Source organism: Pelophylax lessonae (genome assembly GCF_965119305.1).
Source record: "Pelophylax lessonae genome assembly, chromosome: 11".
Lineage (NCBI taxonomy): Eukaryota > Metazoa > Chordata > Amphibia > Anura > Ranidae > Pelophylax > Pelophylax lessonae.
This window is the reverse complement of record NC_138778.1, coordinates 62667816-62690925: the sequence shown is the minus strand read 5'-3', so window position 1 is coordinate 62690925 and position 23110 is coordinate 62667816. Positions and strand designations below refer to the sequence as shown.

Genomic DNA, 23110 nt, shown 5'->3' with positions numbered 1-23110 from the left:
AAGTGATGTCAGGCTGACAGGAAGTAGGAAGTGGAGCCCCACTGAGAGTCCTCCACCACCACAGCACCATCAGACAGGCTGCCAGACAACAGCCTCCATGCACCACCGACACCCCGCACCCCGCACCCCTCCTTTCTGCAAGGGTATCCAGGACAAGAAGATGGATGATCCCATTCACCTACCGTACCGGCCTTTACTTACCTAAGAGTAAGTCCCTATGTGTTTTTTGTATTAATAAACCTTATGCTTCACTAAGCTGGCGCTGCTTTCTTTCTGTTTATTCTCCTCAGAGCCTCTCCTTGCTCCAGCTGGCAGACGCTTTTCGTGGGCCCCCTCCCCCCTTCCACCTCATCCTTTTTTATATTTTTCTACCCATTTTCTACTTTCTATATTTTTACCTCTTTACCTCATGGTATGCCACCCACCAACATCAGAGAGCGCCATGTAATCATTGACTTTAGAATTTTTAGTTGGGCTACCCAGAAGGAAAGCAGCCCTTCTAGCTGGGAATTTCTCCTCCTGGACAAGAACAAGACTGCTCCAGACCCCAGACTATTTATGTGCTCTGCAAATGCAACCACCTGCTGGGCACACCTCCTTAGGGATTGGCTGAGAACCATAAATGTTCAGGCTACTCATTTGACTTGTTCCACTCCTATGTTCTGGAACCTTCTAGAAGGCAGGAAGAAGCAATCAAACTCTGCAGCCTGTGAAACCTCGATCAGTCCAAACAATCAGCAGCTTCTACACTAGTTACAGAAGAGCAGAAAAAATATAAATTTACCTAGGAGCCTATTTAGGAGGGCGCTACACATCTTTTGTTGCATCTCAGTGTTGCAGGTCTCTTGTGGTCACTCTTTCCTATCTAAATGAACTCCACTGATGGCTGCATGGGATTTCTTTGGATGGATTTTCTAATGGTGACTACAGTGGACTATACCTGTGCTTTGCATGTTGAGAAAGCCAATGGTAGTTTTGTTTGTAAGCCCATGTGACAGAGTGACAACACAGGAGCACAGTTTGGAGACAGGGACAAAGCATGTCACTAGAAAGATCACCAGGCATTATTTGAATTAAAGCTGCAGATTTAGAACCCAACCCTATCCCCCACATTGGCCAGCTCTGGTGCTGATACTCCAGTCTGTGAATGGTCCCTTGATGAAATCATGTACAATGCAGGGCTTTTAACCCTCTATAGTACATGGTGGGTGCAAGCGTGCTACTGTGGCCAGGAATGTTTTAAAGAGGAAGCTAAAGAGGACTGATCACACCACTGGATGGACTTTTCTGAATCACAAAATAAAGTATTTCTCTTTTTTAAGGTGCCCCTAGACATATTAAGCATTTAGCTCTTGCAGTTTGTTTTCTAATTCCTGAAGTTGGGCTTTAAAAAAATTACCTAAATTATAATAATAAATAATGGCAATATATGATTTTATTGATTGGGTTTACATATACATAAACTTACTATATTATATACTTTATTTATTATACCAGAACATAAACACTTTATAAATTTATAACATTTTTCTTAGGTATTATAAATTTGTAAATGTAATTTGAAGATTCTTTACATAAGGCAGTGTGCTACATGGGATTACCGGCCCTCTGAGAGTGGCAACCTTTGCTTCCTAATGTGTGCAGTCATATGGCTCTAAGTGGTAATCGAGTGCCTTCTTGTCCATGCAGGCTACATGGAAGTGCAGTCCAGCTGTGTTCCACACCTCCTCATTACATGCACTAGCAGAAAATCTGGGAGGGGAGGGGGAGCACTTGGAAAGGTCACATTAATAATACAGGCTAGAGGATGCCTACGGATATGTATTTTTCATGAAACTTTCATTTCCACCAATCTATTTTGCATAGTAAATCAACGCCTCTATGAATGATATATTTAGTCTGCCTGATACCAGAGTCTGTTGAAATAGAAGAAACGTAGACTTAGAAATGCTTCCTCCGTGCTAGCTTGTCTATAGACTGTGTACTCTTGGGAGCATATAGCTTTATTCAGTGTGCCAGCTTTTTATGCCTTCTCTATTGAGGATTCCTTTGTTTAAAATGAAAGCTGAACTGGAGGCAAAAAGCTTACAAGGTTGAAATACAAACATGTGAGTTGCTTCAACTTGTGTCCAGCCAGTCTTGCAGTCGAGGTTCTAATTCCAGCTAGCACAGCATGGCCCTGTACCCCCCTGTAGACTTCACTGCAGTTAACAATACAGCTTGGTCATGGACCCTCCCCAGCCAGTGACTGGATAATGAAGGAGCAGCAAGATAGTGATCAAGTTGTCCCTCTCCTCCTCCTCTTTTATTTGCATGTTTATCATTAGAATGACAGTGCTCTGCTAAATTGTACAACTTATGGACGGCTTACAGTGCCGAATCCCCCCATCTTAGTCTAAGTGAGTTATTGACTGCATAGTGGCTCTGTGGTTGGTAGATACCTGCAAGCTGTAAGGTCATAGGTTCTAATTCTGCTAAAACACCAACATCATGAGTTTGATATTTTTTCCCCATATTTGTAAAGATTTCTTCCAAATACAATGGTTTTATCCCCCCTTTATAAAAGAATACCAGAAGATTGATTGGTATCTCTGTTTAAATTGGTCACAGTGGTCAAGTGGCTTAAAAGGGCCAATAATAGAGGCTTTCTTATGTGCCAGTCCCCTCCTCAAAAAAGTCAGGGTTCCCAGCAGCCTTGTGTTATTGTGTGTTAGAGACGCAGCATAGACAGGGAGAGCTTTCTTTAGAGAAAGATAGTTACTGCTATACTATATGTCATACACAGTCAGTGTGTGTTATGCTACGTTACTGTGAATTGCAGTGTGGTGGGTTACAAAGTGTGTACCCCCAAACCTCTTGCCCCTCCTCCTGCATATGTTCACTGTGCTCTATTATGCTACATTACTGTGAATTGCAGTGTGGTGGGTTACAAAGTGTGTACCCCCAAACCTCCTGCACCTCCTCCTGCATATGTTCACTGTGCTCTATTATGCTACATTACTGTGAATTTCAGTGTGGTGGTGTACATATTATTGTATACCTACTTCTGTGTTCACAGAGCTCTATTTTTTATTTCAAGATACATATTCATTGGTATGAATAAAGAGGAAGTAAACTTCCATCACTAAATTGTACGATGTGCGGGAGTGATGTCATCGCGGATCTGGCCAGTCACAAAGCAAGAGTCCGTGGACCTGGAAGCAGGACGTGTGAAGAAAGAAGCGACCTCCAGCAATGACATTGCATTGCTGGAATGCTTCATTTTCAGGCAGGTTTCAAATAAAGTGCTAGTATGCGATGCATATGTCAGGGTGCCAGGAAACCAGACCACACGAGAAAGCAGGTAAAATAAAACAATTTATTGTAGCAAACAACAATAAATGCACAGCAAGAGTGAGGAAGTGAGAGCAGGAACAAGTCCAGAAGCAGGTAGTCATCCAAGCCGGGGTCAAGTCCAGAAGTGGGTAGTCTACTGATGCCGCGTCGTCTGCCGATGCCGGGTCAAGAGCCAGGAGAGTCGTCAGCCAAGCCAGGTCATACATGGAGGAACACAGAGAATAGAAGACTGCTAGCAGAGATGCACCCTGGAGCATAAATGCAAGGTCAAGGACTGCAACACATCAGGTGATAAATATTGTCAGGTGTGCAGCATTATCACTGTGCGACACCCAGGCAGCAGGCAAGTGATGATGCAATCAGAGTTTATAAGAGACAGCAGTCTGCACTTGTCCAAGATGGCTGCCAACCTTGACAGCATACTAGCACCTTATGTCATTACCTTGCAGGTAAGAAAAAAAAATGTCCAGCGGTTTACAACCGCTTTAAAGCTTTACTAGCCCTTATTGTTAGGGCTTACCTATAAGGTGAGCGCATACCCTTTTGGGTATCTGGTGGCTGTTTGCATGTACTTTTTGAGCTGGGATGGCACTGGCACTGAAATTTGGATTTTATTGTTTGGACATTTTGTTCACTGAATTTGGAATTTTACTGGCACTGTAATTTGGACTTTTTGTTTGGACAACTTCTTCACTGAATTTGGACTTGTGCTTCTTCTTCTTATTATTATTATTATTATTATTATACAGAGCCATGATATATGTGTCTTATATATTTTTATGATGGTTATATTGAATCAAGTATTATATCAAATTTTATTAATAAGTGTGTAATAGTGCAACACTAAAAAGTAAAAAAAAAGTAAATAAATTCTGTTTCCTGGGTGTTAAAATGGGTGGGTCTAAACCAGTGTTTGGCTCTCGAAACTATCAAAGGTCATATTTCTGCCCCAATCTGGTTTTCTCTGTTTTTCGCCTGCTAGGTGGGAATTCCTTGTAGTGATGACCTTTGCGAAGCCAGTGTCTGAACTGCTAGCCTTATCCTACAGGAACCCCCACTTTTTCAATTTTGCCCAGGGACAAGGTGGTGTGTATAACAAAGCGGGGATAGCCTTACAATGAAAAACAAAGGATAAATGTAAAAAATAATCTCTAAATACTGTTTAAAAAGGCCTGGTGGTAAATGGTTGTAGTATTGTACATTTTTGATGCTGCATGCTCTTTTTGCTGGCAGTAGAAATCTCCCCACCCCTCCTCTATTGTCCAACTTTCTCCCTGCTTTGTGGCTACGGAAAAGGTGGTCTAAAGGTCTAGGACCTATGTTTAGGGTCTACCCAGGTTGTATTTTCATCCCTGCCCATGTTTGCTTACCAGGGAAGAGACAAATTACCAAGTAAAAAAAATATATTTAAAAGTTATAAAATCTGTAAAAATATATAGTAAAATGTATATAAATATATTAATGTAACACCACATCTCGTTTACAACAGATAAATGGACCATCCAGATTGCCTCCTGCTTTCAGCCCATCGTAGGAAGAATTGAGGAAGTGTGGGAATACTTTGGCCAACCTAATTTTGCTACTGGGTGCCCTCCTCCCTGGCCCTATGATATTCCCCCTTCTGTTCATGGCACCTGCCCTTCTCCCTGCTCTGTGAAAAAGCAAGCATCTTTTTTATGTTTGCCAAACTTTTCCTTCTCCCCAATGCCAACACTACATCCCTCCTCCCATGACAGGATTAGCAGAGGCAGAGGAAAAAAAGGGGTGTATTGGAAGTCAAAATGTTGCCCTTTAGGTCACATTTAAAGTGGTTCTAAAGGCAGAAGGTTTTTTTTATCTTAATGCATTCTATCTTAAGATAAAGAACCTTCTGTGTGCAGCAGCCCCCCTCAGCCCCCCTAATGCTTACTTGAGCCCCATCTCGATCCAGCGATGTAACACGAGGGACTCTCTCTCCTGATTGGCTGAGACACAGCCATTGACTCTCACTGCTGTCAATCAAAGTCAGCCAATGATGAGAGGCTCCATGTCTGAATGGACACGCAGAGCAGCTTGCTGTGGGGGCACACGGCAGGAGGGAAGGGCCAGGATCGCCGGCAAGGGACCTGAGAAGAGGAGGATCCGGGCGGCTCTATGCAAAACCACTGCGCAAAACCACTGCGCAGGGCAGTTAAGTATAACATGTTTGTTTTTTTTTTTTTTGCTTTTGAAAGTTTATTATGTAAATTATGCAGGGAATATTTTTAGTTCTCCTTTTCTTGCACAGTCTTTGTGCCGCACAGACGTCCAGTACGACGAGCAGCAATAAGACAGACTTTGCGACCAGCTGGAGCATCTCTCCTGATAGTTGAAGGTTTGCCAATGTGTTGATGGTTACCACCACTGAAGGGATGTTCTACAGGATTCATAGCCACACCACGGACACGTGGCCAGCAGTTTCTCTTAGCCTTATATTTGTGGTAAGCCCGACCTGCCTTCAAAATGGGCTTTTCAATAGGTCCACCACCAGCAACGACTCCAACAATTGCTCGGTTTGCAGAAGAGATAACTTTCTTGGAGCCAGATGGCAGCTTTACTCTGGTCTTCTTTGTTTCAGGATTGTGGGAGATGACTGTAGCATAGATGCCAGACGCGTGAGCCAACTTGCCACGATCACCTGGCTTCTCCTCTACACAACAAACAATAGTTCCTTCGGGCATGGTGCCAACAAGGAGGACATTACCAATGTTTAGCTGAGCTTTCTTGCCACAGTACACAAATTGACTGGTATGGATACCCTCAGCTGCAATGAAAAGTTCAGTCCTCTTTTTGAACCTGTAAGGGTCATGGAAGGCAACTTTAGCAAGTGGAGCACCACGGCCAGGATCGTGGATAGTGTCTTTCACAATGCCCTTGATGTAGCCATGCCTTTCTGCGAAGTCGACAGCCCTGAGCTTAGCAGGTCCTTTCCTGTGCTTTACATGGGCTCTGAAAACAGACCCTGCACCTTTTCTCTGCCCCCTGATTACACGTCCCATGGTGCACTCGGCTCGGGCTGTTCGCGAAGAGCGTTTGTTTTTTTTAAATAAAAAAAAGAGACTTTAGTATCACTTTAAAGGTTGTCCCTCTCATTGCTGTACAGTGTTTATAAAAAAATATATGCCCATGCCAGTGCCCAACTCCCCATGCCCTTTGTTTGTCAGTTTATTTCCTAATAGTCTTGAAAATGTCCAGTATTGATTTTCAAGATTCAACTTTATGTTTGGACTTTATGAGGGGTTGGGCAAACAGGCTGTGAACCTAACCCTGGCCAAATCGCTGATCCCTAGTGCTTCTATGGCAATTAGGGAAAATAATCAAGACTACACAAATAATCATAGCCTAATTACTGTATATTTATAATACATGCATGTTTCAAGCCCCTGGATACGAAAAAAAAAGGCTTTTCAAATTAAATAAGTAATTTATATGAACTAAGTATTGGATTAGTGAGGCCCTACTAAGAATAATAAAAAAATGGGTTACAGGTCTTCATTATAAGTTTCCTATTTACATTACAGTACATTCACTGTAGTCCAGTTGAATGAATTTACCATTTAACTTTTTCATCCTTGACTACAACTATTGACTTTGATCAAGTTGTAGTCAAGGATGAAAAAGGGAACTTACATATACATATATAACGAGTACATATAATGAAAGAGTAAGGCTATATTGCAAACCCCTAAAGTGTTACTGAACCCACAACAGTAAGATCAGTCTGTTTATGCAGTAAAGCAGGCTTGTTATGCTCACCAAGGAACTTAATGGCCCATACACATGATTCCAAAATTGGACGAAAAATACCACTTAGGAAGCGATCGTACAATAATCGTATTGTTAGTTCAGCGCTTTCGAGAGCCGATCAAGACAGTTCATCTGATATAATCCGATCAGACAAGCAGGAAAATGTTTCTCGTACGATACCAGATCAGTACAGTTGTCGTCCGAAAATACAATACAAATATACTACAACACATTACATCACTTCTGAATTTTTATCCTGTTGTAAGGGAATTTTCATAACTATAGTAACTTTTCCATTTTCGATATGCGACTAGCCTGCAAAAAAAAAAAAAACAGACGATCTGTCGTTCGATTTTCGGATCGTGTGTACGGGCCATAACGGGATAATTCTCTGCATTGTGTAAAAAGGCTGTTTGATCCTGTTTTCTCTGATCCTCCACTTCTTTTACTGTCCCCAGTCCACCTGCTGATAGCACAGAGCCCTAAGAGGCACTCTGTTAATGCTCAGTTTTATGTGTATTAGTAGAGAGCTTTTTATTACTAAAGGAGGGTGCATGTGATAAGCACAGGGACAATCACCACTGTCCAGATAGAGGGTCAGAAGTCATGCAGCCTCAAAGGAAAACTCCTCACACAAGCTTTAGCCAGTGCTCAACCGGACACTGATAGAAGTCACAAGACTGCTATATACTGCTGATGAGAAAAGGTATTTAGCAGTTTATATTTACGAAAATAATTAAATTTAAATGTTCTGTGTACTGTGGGGGGACCAGATATAGTGAATAAAGGGTCCTGTGTTTAGTAACACTTGCATTTACTTTATCTGTACTTCTCTTCTGATAACAATCCCTGAAAATCTGATGCAAATACTGACTTTCTGAAAGTCAATATATGCACAGGGCCAAACATTCCCCTCCCCCTCCCTAGTGCTTATGCCCCAAATCAAGTTTTTTCCTGGCGCTGTAGTGGGCATCAGGGCAGCTTTGAACCATAAGCACAAACACCTTTGGATGTTTGTTAGACAGCCTTAGTCTTCTATACATGCATTTATCTTACACAGGTTTGTTTAAAAAAGATCATGCTACAGTATCTTAAACTTAACATCATAAATCGAATCTATATTTAAAGGAATACGATAAGTCACGTAGCCCTGAAATTGTTTATATGCTCCTCCATCTGTTAGCTCTGATATGCCTGCCTGGTGCAATCCAGTGTGCAATAAGCAGGTTAATGATTATGCACTTCCAAACAGCCACTGTCATATTTAACCAGCAGGCATCTGCAGAGCACAGGGCATCCTGGGGTAATACAGAAACTGCATCTGTTTTTGGCTGATAAGCGAATTTGCTTTTGGGAGTTATTCCAGGTCGGCTGTAATCTGAGAACTTTCTACATGAGGATTTAAACGTTTCACTTGCCTTTTATTTTTCATATTAAAATATACAAGGTGCTGGGATTGTAGGAGAATCAGGTGCCAACAAGCAACAACTGAGATAGAGTTAATGGTTTTAGAAGGCATTGACTGACTTTTTGCAGTGGCTGTGAAATATTCCCCTTCATCTCTTCTTGCTATTGATTGCTCCCTGGGCAAAGAGGCATCGGCAACATTTTAGTTTATTACTGTAAGAGATGGATTACGGGAGGATTGTAAAATATGGCTATAGGTACAATCATCCTAACAAGGCTTTTCACTGGGAACCTATCAGTCTTATCTAGTTTTAGAAAAATAGTACAAGTTTGAAAACTCCACGCTTTTGCTCACCATTTATTTATTTTAAATGTCCGATTAGTTTTACAGTATTGTAAACACTACCATAAAAAAACATTATCTTGGCCAAAAAAATGTTAATGGAAACTCCACTTTTTGCCATTCAACTACCAGAACAAAGAAGAAAAAAACTACTTTAGCTTATATTGGATAAAATAGGGAATATTTAAAGGTTTCTAACTATTGAAAATCAAAAATAGAAATGGGTCACCAAAGTTTCAAAAATCTTCAAAGTCTTCTGGCATCAGGGCAGAGAAGGAAGAAGAGACTAGGGCACTTGTGATTCAGATGAAAGATGCTGTCCAGCTTTCAGATCCTTGAATGCAGAGTAGCAAAATAAAAGGATGACGAAAAAATTCTTCCTACATTCCTAAGAAATATTGTGATAGAGTGGAGGGCAGATTTTTATCCTTCTCTCCTAACAGTGTTGAAGAAATGGTGTGATTTTCTCAAGGGTATGCTGTCTGGGATGTAGGGAAAAAGAGATATCAATAAAACTGCATTTTCCAGTAGTCTTTTGTCTGAGCTGCTGTCTAGAGCTTATGACAGCTGAATGCTAGAGAAAAATTGCCAGCATGACATATTTCACTATTAGAATTTGATGGATGGCTATGGGAAATACTTTCAGCTTTGAGTTTGTGTAGCGGAGCAACAATGTGAAAATCATATGTGGGACACATTGGATATAACAACCTAGATAAAGTAAATAAACAAATTCATATTGCTATCAATGCTCTATGTTTTCCAGACAATTAGATAAGACAATGTCAGGGAATTTAGAAGGGATTAAGAGGAATTGTGATTTTATCTGCCTTTCTTCAAAATACATTTTATGTTAGGTTTTGTATGTGTTATGAGACCTAGTTTGTTCCTTCTTCTTCATATCAGCACCTCCAGGATCCACATCTGTGTAAGTAATACGTGGCTTTAACAGTTACAGTTTAACTGTGATGTGGGACCACCACACAGGGACAGCAGAGCGGAAAAGGCTACACTGTCAATAGTCACAGGCCCAACTGTTCACCACAACTAGTGTGGGGATTGCTTGAGATAGCAGTGATATGTTTCCAGAACTCCAATGTAGGAAGGGACAGTTTTTTGTGACAATATATTGCCAACAGGAGGAATATTGATGAGGAAAAGGGAACAGCCATTTTAGTTATAAACAAAATATATTTTATATAAAATATATTTGTAATGAAGCAGATTGCCTAACATCCTGTATTTCTTGTTGACTGTCTGAGACCACCAGTTTCACACCAGTTGCCCAGTCCCTTCATTTACAAGATTGCTATCTCAGCCTTTGAAGACCTGTTCAGCTAACAAACCTTGTAGGTGATGTGAATGACCATCCGCATATCAAAGAATGTCACCAAAGACTCAAATGGGACTTCAAAATCATTTAATTAGCTAGGTGCCACCCACTTAAGAATGTATAAATTGTAAAACAAGTCCTTAGCCAGATAGAGCAATTGTTTTCAAACCAAAAGAATGTAATGTGCCTGAATTGCTCTCCAAACATGTCTTTCTACCTACATGTTTGTAAAATAAATATAATTTTCAATCTGGCTTCAACAGTGAAAATGTTACTGAAACCCATGGTTTTTGGGGCTTCCCCTACAACTGCAAACTACCTCAATCAGCATTTGAATTTAATCATTAATAATTTGAATAGACGTTAGATTGACAGACAATTAGATAGACTGCAAACTACCTCAATCTGTATTTTAATTAATTTATTATTAATATAAATTAAATTTAGATTGAGACCTGAAAATAAAAGAAAATGATGTCTCTGTGTAAGGCACTACCAACAGATTTCTAAATGCTCAAAAGATTTGTCAAATAATACATCAGAGGAACTGTGATTTTCACCAGCACCAAGCTTTTTACTTCCTCTTATTAAGACCAATAAAAGTGAAAAATTTGCAAAGAAGATTTTATGCATATCTTGAGCACCAAGGAAGAGGGCTACATCAATCTTATAATCAACTCCATAGTCTAAAATAGCACAGCTCTTAATGGAAATAAATGTCCTCCAAAATGGCAAATATTACATCGAGAGTCATTGAGATCTTTTAACAAAATACAGATCCTTTCAGTGGTCTTTCATTTTAATGAATTTAAAAGCTTTTTTTGAATGTCCTTGATAACGATGCACCATCTATGAGATATACTTGATGTTTAGCAAATCAAAGGGGTTAATATTACTCCAATAAACTCACATTTAGGCAAAGAACCAAACAGAAAAAAGTCATTATGGTTCTTTCAGGTACCTAGTCCCAATGTCACAAATGTTTTATATACATTTGTCAGTCCAGTTTAAATTAGTATGAACAAAGTGCATCCCACCTGGAGATAAGCTTCACTACACAGCAGGCTTTTCTTCCTTATTTTCCTCTAGGGAGGGAAAGGAATCTGCCATCTGTTCAAAGATTATTATACACAGTACTCACTGCGTCCTCTGTAACTATTGCTATTTTGCATTGACAGGAATCTGCCAAAAATGCAGTGGTTGCAATAATGTTGTATACCTCTACTTTTCTTTATTTAGTTGAAAATCTTTTCAATATAAATCCTTCAGAGATTTTTTTAAAAGACATACAGTATTTAGGTGGCCAGGTAGGTAGCCATATTGAAATTAAGATGATAAAGGATATGGGCGCTACTTCTGATGTATGCTGATCTATGAGATCTGTATATATAATATATAATATTTTTCTATTATGATAAATAAATAAATATATATAGGATATATATTAAAGTGCTAGTGGTGTGAAGTGTAACATAAGGTAAACATATATATAAAAACACACTTATGCATACAAAGCATACAATATAACTTATAAAGTGCTCTTGTGCTCTGTGCCACAATGGTTATGATGAATAAATAAATAATATTAAGTGATATCGAAACCAGTGATATTAGTGAATTGCTCCTTAAAATGATAAAAAATATAAAAATCCAAAAGAAATAAAGTGCTGCAGTGTTATATGTGAAAAAATGATGAATTAGTAATGGTGATAAATAAATTATAAATAAATAAATAAATAAATCCTTCAGATTAAATATATATCCAAAGTTCCAATATTGTGTGCTGAAATGTACAGTCAGCCACGTTACTCTTTGAAGGTGCTATAGTGCCAAAACAGTCCAAAAAGAATAGGTGCTATCAATTTGTGGTCCTTATGGTGCTTGTGGTATTCCCAAATGTATAAGAAGCTTAAAGGAAGGTAAGTGAGACAGTGATTCTGTACTTTTCTCTTACTTGGCTGTGCTCCTGATGCGGTGATGCAGTGCTCCTATTAGAATTGCACTCACCGCAATGCTTTCCCCTGTGATGGGGTAGCAAGGTCTGCACAGCAGTATGGATGATCCAGGTGATCCTGCGGCTATCCCTCTAAAGACTCCAGCCGGTCTATGTTCCTGGTACTGGTCCTGGTATGGATGGATGCCTCCACGCTACACTCAAACCCTTCCCGGTGTTTCTGGGGTGCCTCATACGGTGCCCCACATGAAGGAAGATAGACCGACCATAGTGTAGTAACTTCAATACATTTATTAATAAAAATAAATATCCACTCACAGTTTAAGTTTAATGGTGCAAGCCGCTGGTTAGCGTACGCACCGGATGTCCGGGTATGGATGCGTTCCAGAGTGCTGAACCACTCTAGCGGAAGTGACGGAGTGACGTACAGTCTAGCTCGACGCGTTTTGTCAGCATTGACGTCATCAGGTAGCTCTTGCAGGTGTCCCAGCCCCAGTATACCCTGACCAATTTCTCTTGTCTCTACCATCTACATCAGGGGAAGGCACAAACATAACGTCCCCTCCTTGTGTAGCACCATCCAAGGTAGGTGCTAGGCAAAATATAGTGGGCTTTGTCTGCTTATCAGCAAGGCCATGTTTTAAGCTAGGCTGGCATGTGTTCCCAACTGTGCCTGTTGTGTTGGGAAGTCTCCCCACTGTATCCCAATAAGAGCTCTCATTGGGCAGTGGAGGAAACCTGACCAGTAGCACACCAAGGCTTGTATCCATCCTGGAAGGGCAGATTCTGCCGCACAGCACTCTGGGAGAGGGTATAAGCCTGTGGGGAGCACATGACAGATTCTCTTTGGCGGGAAGCAGAGTCCCAGGAGGGAGGTGACGGCTGTCTCTCCTCCTGTCAGGAAGAATCGGGTGTCCCAGGCGGCCGACCTGAGTAGACACAGGGCTGAGCTGAGCTGCAGAGAAGGATCCAGGTATGCTGAGGACCAGCGGAGCATTGGGGTCGAGTTTCAGGAAAGCATTCTGAGTGGTGAGTACTGCAAACTGGGGGTCTGCCTAGCAGAAGGGATCAATCCAGAAAATGTCAGAGGGATCCAGGAGCTAGCTAGCTGGTACAGGAATATAGAAAGAGGGTACCAGGAATTACCCTGAAGAGTTTAGGGGGTGCCAACAGTTGGGCCCTGAAGTGTAAAATGTAAAGTATTAAGCGTTGCAGCGTCATTGCTAGTGGCTACCTCAGTCAGAGAAGACTACAGGGAGCAGCGCACAGGACTTTTGAGCTGTGAGGAAGCATCAGAAGTCAAGTTTCAGTTCACAGACAGCAAGTCAGGTTTACAAGCGACAGTAAGCGCTGGTCGGCATTCAGCCGGGCCAATCGTTAGGCGGCATTTTTCTCAAGTGTCCTAAATTTGTACCTAGTTGAGCCAGAGGAGTATCCCACTCATTCCCTTCTCCCATCCAAGTTCCTACAATAAAACTAAAAACCAAAGATGCCAGACTGTTCATTGTCTCAGATCTCACACTTGGGCAACAAGCTTAAATGTGCTGTTGGTGTTAATGGTAACCATGGCAGACCCACATCAGGTCCAATGCCTGGAAATATTGCTACACTTGTATACCAAAAAAATCTTTTTTTTTTTGTATACTTCCTTCCACAAGACTTAACCCTGACTCTTGATCTGCAACTCATCCTACATCATATATAACAAATGTAATATACTGTATACTTTATTTTTCTCACCCTTTATTTCCATAGAACGTTTCTATTTTACCACCTGTATGTGTTTTCTTGCACACATTGCCCACTCCTCCAGAACCTGCTGTAGTGTAATGAACCCAGTTATTCAGCAAAAACTGAGTCCAGTTCACTATACAACAAAAATAGTAATTCACAAATGAAACAGAACAATATAAAAAGCAATAGCATACACAGGGTTGCTGATAAGGCAGTACAACTAGCCCTGTTGTACTGGGCCCAGTCCTCATCAGCTTAACAGGGGGGCCAGGGCAGCTTTCTTGTTAATTTTTATTTTATTAGACCACACACCCACTCCTATTTGATTACCAAGACATAGATTACATTTCCCTGGGGCCCATCACGTCAACAGAGGGGCCCAGGAGTTGGGAGCAAAAGAGGGTCTTTTTTTTTTCATTTTTGGGATGTAGGCAGATAAAGTCAGTGCTGCTGTACTGCTGAACCTCAGGGGGTTGGGGGGCCCATTAGGAAGGCTGTATGGGGCCCCATGATTTCGAACAGCAGCCCTGAGCATACACTTACTCCTAAATCAACTACATGCCAGAATAGCACTTCTTGACTCAGCTTTGGTTCAAAACCCAATATCCTAAAGAGAAAATGTAATGTTATTTCAAAAAATTTTTTTCAATATTTGTAAAGCTTGTCTCATGAATGCTATTAAATTTGCCCATAAAGTTAGTTCCCCCCTCCATACTGCATGAATTAACCACTATATCCCTGCAGTTCTGCAATTCCTCTCCTACATGTAAAATCAGTATTTTTTTTGTTAGAAAACTACTCAGAATCCCCAAACATTATATATTTTTTTTAAGCAGAGGCCCTAGAGAATAAAATGGTGGGTGTTACATATTTTTATATTACAAGATATTTGCGCAGCAGTTTATCAAATGCAAATATTTTTTTAAAAATACACGTAAATTAATTTTAATACACAAAAACACAGTACAATGGTCTAATGTTTGGTAAAATATAAAAATGACCTAACATATAATGCTTTAAAATTGCATACGCCTGTTTAGCAGTGCCAAACCACAATACATAAAAATCTCCACAGGCAGCGCTTTAAAAGCCCTTCCAGTTTACCAGTTTAGAGTTACACAGGAGTTCTGGTGCTAGAATTATAGCTCTTGTTCTGAAATTCGCGGTGATACCTCACGTGTGGTGCGATCACCGTTTACATATGTGTGCAGGTGAGATCTGGAGTCTTTTAGATCAGGAAGCAGATGCCACCGGTCGCATCCTTACTGGGCTCCCAGATTAGACAGGACAGCTCGGTAAAGGCAGCAGCAGCAGGAGGGGGGACCCCCTTTCCGCCACCTATAAAAGTCATCCACAGGCTCATTCGCTGCTTGGATCACTTTTTACTTGAAAGGGAATCGCTGGCTGAAAACAAGGATACTGGGATCATGGTTGTAACCTCAATTTTAGTGCATAGTGCATAGTTCGAATCCTTCACTCTCTTAGTTCGAATCCTTCACTCTCTTAAGATTAGTTCTTTTCATGGAAGACAAAGAAACCAGTACAGATGCATTACAAAGAAAGCAGATTCTCTTTTTATCTCAAATCAGCTGTGATTTGAGTCATACATTATGTCATAGGTGCACTTTCTCGCTTTCATTCTGCGGCTGCCATTAATTATCAGTTGCTCAGTGTTCCTTTGTGGGAGTGTGTTCTCACCTGGGATTGGGAACATGACTAGCATTATTTTTTTTTCCACCCAGGCCAGGAAAATGAAGATGATGCTTTACATGATAAGGATGCGTGTTAATAAGATAGTAAGTAATATAAATGGTCAGTGCACTGAGATGATGCATGAGTAATCCGTTCATTTATGATAGTTTTTGTAATTTATTCTAATGCTGATTTTACTGTTAATTTTATCGATATGTTGTTAGCAATTTGTTTGTCAGTTTGTGTCACAGGTGCACTCCTCACCACTCAGTCTAACCTTTATCTCTTGGGATTCCTTAGGTAGACTGAATTCTCTATAAGGGTCCTTTCACACGGTCAGCTACGTTTTTTGTCCTGCTCGGTGACTTTTTTTTTTTTTTTTTAAATGGACACGGATGACACTTCCGTAAGGTCCGTTCTGTATGTCCGTTTTTCATCCATCCGTTTGCGGATGAAAAACGGACATAATGTATGTCTATGGGATTGCAGACGTTAGCGGATTACCATCCGCTGACATCCGTTTTTGCGTCCGTTTCGTTTTTTAAATGGAAGAAAAATAGGGTTCTCTTCCGTCTCAAAAAACGGAACTGAACGGAATGGACGCAAACCGGATGTCAGCGGATGGTAATCCGCTAACGTTTGCAATCCCATAGACATACATTATGTCCGTTTTTTATCCGCAAATGGATGGGAGGAAAAACGGACATATGGACCGCCCGTGTGAAAGGACCCTCACTTTCTTTCCTCTGTAAGGCCTATGCTTAACACTGTTTGACACTGGGTGTACAACATACTGTACTTCCCAAGTTTTTGAGATGAGAACGAGGGACACTTATTAGCAAAAGTATGTAGGCATAGGACACATCCCTGCCACACCCCCTTAACCACTTCTGGACCGGAAGATTTTCCCCCTTAATGACCAGGCCATATTTTGCGATTCGGCACTGCGTTACGTTAATGGACAATTGCCCGGTCGTGTGATGCTGTACCCAAATAAAATTGATGTCCTTTTTTCCCCACAAATAGGGCTTTATTTTGGTTCACCTGTGCGATTTTTATTTTTTGAGCTATAAAAAAAAAAAAAGCGACAATTTACTGCTATATGACATTCTCAAAAAAAAAAAAAAAATCTAAATTTGTTAACATTTTATGCCAATTTGTTTTCTGCTACATATTTTTGGTAAAAAAAATCACAGTAAGCGTATTTTGATTGGTTTGCACAAAGGTTATCGCATCTACAAACTACGGGAAAGATTTATGCCATTTTTATTGTGGTTTTTTTCTACTAGTAATGGCAGCGATCTGCGATTTTTAGCGGGACTGCGACATTGCAGCAGACAGATTGGATCCCTAACTGACATTTATGACACTTTTGGGGGGAACAGTGACATTACTACAGTAATCAGTGCTATAAATATGCACTGTTACTGTAATAATGACTCTGGCAGGGAAGGGGTTAACACTGTGGGTGATCAAGGGGTTAAATGTGAGCCTAGGGGAGTGATTCTAACTGTGGGGGGGGGGGGGCGTAGCTTGTGAAATGATCATAGAAACCTGTGATCCTATATAGAAGGATCACAGGTGCTCTGTGATCATTCCAGAGAGAACAACAGTCAGCTGTGTTTACAACAGCTGACCTTTCTTCTCTCTGAGCAGGGAGCGATTGTGGGTGGCAGGCTGCAATCGGAGCCGCCTGCCCCGTGCATCGGAGTCCCCTACCTACGTCGCTTCGTGCAGGAGGGCCAGCCTGCCAAAGTAAATATGCGGTGGGCAATCCAGAACCTGTTAAAGGAGTAGTATAAAAAAAAAACGATTAGTTAAACCCACAAGTGCTTTTTTTTTTTTACCACTACTATTCCTTTATAATGGCTTTTGAAATTTATAAATGCAGCAATTTAGAAACTGGATGAAAGGTTTAGCACTGGGAAACACTTTTTGATGGATAAGTAGTGCATTTTATGTACAACTATATAGATCAGACCAAAAATGAGGGACAAATGAGGAAAGAGGGACAGAGGGACTTTGTTCCAACTCAGGGACAGTCCCTCGAAATCAGGGACAGTTGCAAAAACACTAATTTTCATCATCAGATTAGGTCTAAGGATTCCCAAAGACATGAAATTACAGTCACCTTATCCATCTATTTTAAGGTATGTTGCTAGCAATTTGGCTTTGTTTCACCCACCAGACCTACCCCCTAAAGTGTACCAATTTTCACTGGTCCTGAGATAAGCACACAAGTCTTCCTTCTCTCAACTCTACCCCTCTGTGCTGGAATCACTTGTTATCTCAACTGAGCTTCATTCATATCTTAATGGAGCAATCTGCAATACTCTGAAAGCAGTGTGTCCTGGTTACAGGAACGGCGTAATGAATAAAATGCACCTTAGGGGCTCCTTCACATCCTGGTGTGCATTACCATACATTGCGGTAATGCAGTCGATTCAACCTAAATAGGCCCTCAACATCCCACCCCCCAGAAGTGATCTGTTGTTCAAGGCACAAAATAATACATTTGCATTAATTATAGCAATCCAATGCAGTTTTATAGTGGCATCCCTGTTTGTGTCTGAGAGGAATTCCAAATGTAGTATGTAACCTGCAGATATTGTCCCAATATGAGATGTTCACACCTTGGAATGAGGGTATTTACTGAGATCATAACCACTTGAGATCATGAATATGTACTGTATGTGGATAGAGATGGATAAGTATAATGTGCAGATAGATAGTTAGGTAGGTAGCTAGATAAGACAGTACAGGTTTATCGTTACTTGCAAAGATAGATAGATAGTCAGTCAGATAGATAGATAGATAGATAGTCAGATAGATAGATAGATAGATAGATAGATAGATAGATAGATAGATAGATAGATAGATAGATAGATAGATAGATAGATAGATAGATAGATAGATAGATAGATAGATAGATAGATAGATAGATAGATAGATAGATAGATAGATAGATAGATAGATAGAATGGCTTAAGGCTCGTACACACGATACAAAAATCGGAAGTAAAATTGCATCCGACGAACGATCTGCCGATTTTCGGATCGTTAGTATGGTGCTTTCGACAGCTGATTACAAATTTTCAGACGACAAAATCTGGATGTGCAGGCTATAAAATTTTTATCGTACGTCAACACAACGTCCGATTTTCGTTTAATTAGTACAGTTTTTGTCCGAAAAAAATCGTAAGAGCAAGACTAGACATGCTGAGAGGCGAAAGAATACAAAACAATTCAACACATGATATCATTTCTGAAGTAGAATTCTGTCGTACCGGAATTTTCGTATGAAAATAACCTCTTCACTTTCGACATGAAACTAGCATGCAACAACAACGGACGAAAGATCGTGTGTACGAGGCTTTAGATCTAGAGAAATAGCAGACAGATCAGACAATTCAGGATTATTGTTACTAGAAAAGTCCACAACTATTGCAAGAGTCGATGCCGCCCCATCAGTGAGGCTGTAGATGCTGCCTCTATCAACAATTTTGTTGAAGTATAACTCCACTTTCATGGAAAAAATATGGCAAATATAAAAAAATATATATCATATACCAGCCCTCAGAATTTGTGTGGGGCTGCCTTAGAAGGAGGAGTGGGTGGGTACCGCCGGCAGGCGTGGTTGAATGGGAGCCGTTCTCCTCCCTGTGAGTGGCCAGGAAACTGGGAAAGAGAGAAGAGAGGAAGAGGAGAGCCGGCTGGATCACACAGAATGGGGATCTTCTGCTGTGACACAGCTTGGATTTGAATTGCCCAGCGGCCGCTGTCAAACAAAGTCAGGCCTGCTGGACCAGCTCCTATGATAGACAGCACACTGGTCCGATACCAGGAAATTGAAGTAGTGTGACGTCTATCATAAGAATCAGTCAAGGAGGCGGGACTTTGTTTGACAGCAGTACCCGGGGAATTAAAATCCAAGCTGTGCCGCAGCAGGTGATCGCTGCTCTCATCCCTGTGACCCCCATGCCCTGAGGAGGCTGAGCTGAAGGGCTACTGGTGAGGCTACATTAATGGGCACTGATGAGGCTGCATTGATGGGCGCTGATAGACTGCATTGATAGGCACTTGGGAGGCTGTATTGATGGGCCCTGGTGAGGGTGGATTGATGGGCACTGGTAAGACTGCATTTGATGGGCACTGGTGAGGCTGCATTGATAGGCACTGATCAGGCTACATTGATGGGCACTGATGAGGCTGCATTGATGGGCACTGATGAGGCTGCATTTATGGGCACTGATAGGCAGCATTGATTGGCACTGATGAGGCTACATTGATGGGCACTGATGAGGCTGCACTGATGGGGTGGCACAAATGGGCACTGATATGCTGCACTCATGGACACTGATAGGCTGCATTGATGGTCACTGATGAGGCTGCACTGATGGGCACTTGTAAAGTTGTTGTTAATATTTCTTTTGTACCTCAATTCTGCATAAAACATTAAACAGTGTAATTTCATGAGATAATTTACGGGGGGTGTGGGCGCTGATAGACTGCATTGATGGGCACTTGGGAGGCTGCATTGATGGGCACTGGTAAGGCTGCTCTGATGGGCACTGGTAAGGCTGCATTTGATGGGCACTGGTGAAGCTGCATTGATGGGCACTGATCAGGCTACATTGATGGGCACTGATGAGGCTACATTGATGGGCACTGATGAGGCTGCATTGATGGGCACTGATCAAGCTACATTGATGGGCAGTGATGAGGCTGCACTGATGGGGTGGCACAAATGGGCATTGATATGCTGCACTCATGGACACTGATAGGCTGCATTGATGGGCACTGATAAAGTTGTTGTTAATATTTTTTTTGTAACTCAATTCTGCATAAAACATTAAACAGTGTCATTTCATGAGATCATTTATGAGGGCGTGTTTAGGGGTGGAATTAGGGGTAGAGCAACTGGTGGAAAGTAACTCTTAAGGCCTGGCTAGTAGCTCAGGACTTGAAATTTTGAGCCCTCGCATATACAATTGCTGCACAAGCCATATTGGAATTTAATGTTTTTAACATCACCAGGGCCGGTGCTAGACTATTTTGCGCCCTAGGCAAGACCAGCTACTTGCGCCCCCCCCAAAAAAAAAAAAAATTAAATAATTCTAGCACCAGAACTCCTGCAATACACTAAACTGATGACTTATAGGGGCTTTGCATGTGTGGCTTTGCACCCATGAAACAGTGAAAAACTTCAGGTCCCTATATTTTATTTATAGGCAACGTTTCAAAAGATTAGTGTTATGCAGTAGTTTTGATGCTAGAATTATTGCTCTCACTCTGGCATGTGCAGGGATACATAACATATGTAGGGGAATCACATTGTTTTGTTTTTTTATCTGTCTCTTTAAATGTTTAAAACTTTTTATAAATTTGATATTCTTTTTTTTTTTTTTTACACAACTTTTATTGCCATTACAAAGGGGACCAATAGCCCCCTATGTGATAGCATATAGGTGACAGGTACTCTTTATCAGATATTCAGGGTCTATTAGACCCTGGATGTCTTCTCTTTACCCAGCTACAGCTGATGGAACACAGATGGTGTTTCATCAGCTGCTTCCCTGAGCACAGCTCCTGTAGAATAGCAGTGCCAGTCCAGTAAGTGAGATCATACACATCACTTCCTGGTCTTTGCTGACGAGGGAGGCTCAGCGGATGGATGTCCATGAAGCTTCCACCATCCTTTCCAGGGGACAGGAGGGTGCCAGGTGGACAGGATAGAGGAGGGTACAGCCAGGTAGGGGGAGGACATAAACAGGTGGACAGGAGAGGGGGGATGCAGCCAGGAGGAGGGGAATGCAGCCAGGTGGAGAGGGAGGGGGCAGCCAGGAGGAGGGGGAATGCAGCCAGGTGGAGAGGGAGGGGGCAACCAGGAGGAGGGGGGATGCAGCCAGGTGGACAGGAGAGGGAGGGGGCATCCAGGTATAGGGAGGGCAGAGCCAAGTGGACAGGAGAGGGGGGAGTCAGCCAGGTAGTTGGAGGGCAGAGCTAGGTGGACAGGAGAGGGGAGGGGGTGCAGCCAGGTTGAGGGGGGAGGGATTCAGCCAGGTTGACCGGAGAGGAGGGGGTGTAGTCAGGTGAGAGAAGACCAGTGGGCAGGAGAGGGGGTGCAGCTGGGGGGTGGGAGGTGGAGAGGGGAGGTGCAGCCAGGTGGAGGGGGCCAGGGGGATGCAGCCAGGTGGACATGAGAGGAGGGGTGCAGCCAGATGGAAGGAGACCGCTGGACAGGAGAAGGGAGTGGGATGAATGGAGCCAGGTGGACAGGAGGGGAGGGGTACAGCCAGGTGGGGGGGGGATGCAGCCAGATGGACAGGAGAGGGGGGTGCAGCCAAGTAGTGGGAGGGCAGAGTCAGGTGGACAGGAGGAGGGGGGCATTCAGCCAGTTGGACAGGAGAGGAGGGGGGTGCAGCCAGGTGGGAGGAGACCAGTGGACAAGAGAGAGGGGTGCAGCCGGGGGGGGGGGAGGACAGAGCCAGGTGGACAGGAGAGGGGGTGCAGCCTAGTGGGAGGAGACCAGTGGACAGGAGAGGGGGTGCAGCAAGGTGGCAAGAAAAAACGGTGGACAGGAGAAGGGGGTGCAGCCAGGTGGGGGAAGGATGGAACCAGGTGGACAGGAGAGGGGAGGTGCAGCCAGGTAGTGGGAGGGCAGAGCCAGATGGATGGGAGGGGGGCATCCAGGTGGACAGGAGTGGAGGGGGGTGTAGCCAGGTGGAAGAAGACTGTTGGAGAGCGGGTGCAGCCAGGTGGGGGGAAGGACAGAGCCAGGTAAAAGGAGAGGGGGGTGCAGCCAGGTGGGAGGAGACCGGTGGACAGGAGAGGGGGGTGCAGCCAGGTGGTGGGAGGGCAGAGCCAGATGGATGGGAGGGGGGCATCCAGGTGGACAGGAGTGGAGGGGGGTGTATATGCCAGAAAAAAAAAAATTAAAAAAATGAGTGCTATTCAGCACCTCACTCCTGCGCTCAGAACCCGGTTCTCAGGCTGCCTCAATCCCGGAACTCGTACTTACACTTGGCATCCAATATGGCTAGGCTTTGCTGCCCCTTACGACCAGGGCGGTCGACCAGACACTGTAGATATAAAACAAAGAAAAGGGCGCACAAGCCTAGCGCATTATCCTCAGCGAGTTTATTTAAAATATCAAGATAAAAATCGGCTACTCACAAACATACGTAGAAAACAAGCATATCAGTTCCATAAAGCCGCCTCATTATAGGAGTCCAATATCTCATAGAAGCAGAGGGCTGACGCGTTTCGAGGCTGTGCCTCTTCCTCAGAGCCTGGAGGCCATGTCCAAGTCTATGGCTTAAATATAGTGTGGTAAACCAGGCCTCCACATGACCCTTAGGGATGTGGGAGGAGATATCGCCCAAATGGGCGTGGCTACATAGCTAGTTGCCAAAAGCATAACAGATGTTGGTTAGCGAACCCTAAACATCCAATGACTCTACTGGTGTGCTACCCAATCAACAGCATCTTCCCAACTCATTTGGAGTTTTGCATAATAGTACATTAAGAATAGCGCAATCTAAATA

At 42.5% G+C, this 23110-nt stretch overlaps 2 protein-coding genes across 2 annotated transcripts in view; both read right to left on the bottom strand.

The window, feature by feature from the left end:
• Positions 1–23110, bottom strand: part of LOC309566747 (trinucleotide repeat-containing gene 6C protein-like) — a 456012-nt gene that overhangs the window by 311502 nt on the left and 121400 nt on the right. The window lies entirely within an intron of this gene.
• Positions 5521–6374, bottom strand: LOC309567624 (large ribosomal subunit protein uL2-like). The gene has a single exon (XM_082273039.1). It carries the CDS (start codon positions 6351–6353, stop codon positions 5580–5582), a length of 774 nt encoding a protein of 257 aa, XP_082129165.1. The 5' UTR covers positions 6354–6374; the 3' UTR covers positions 5521–5579.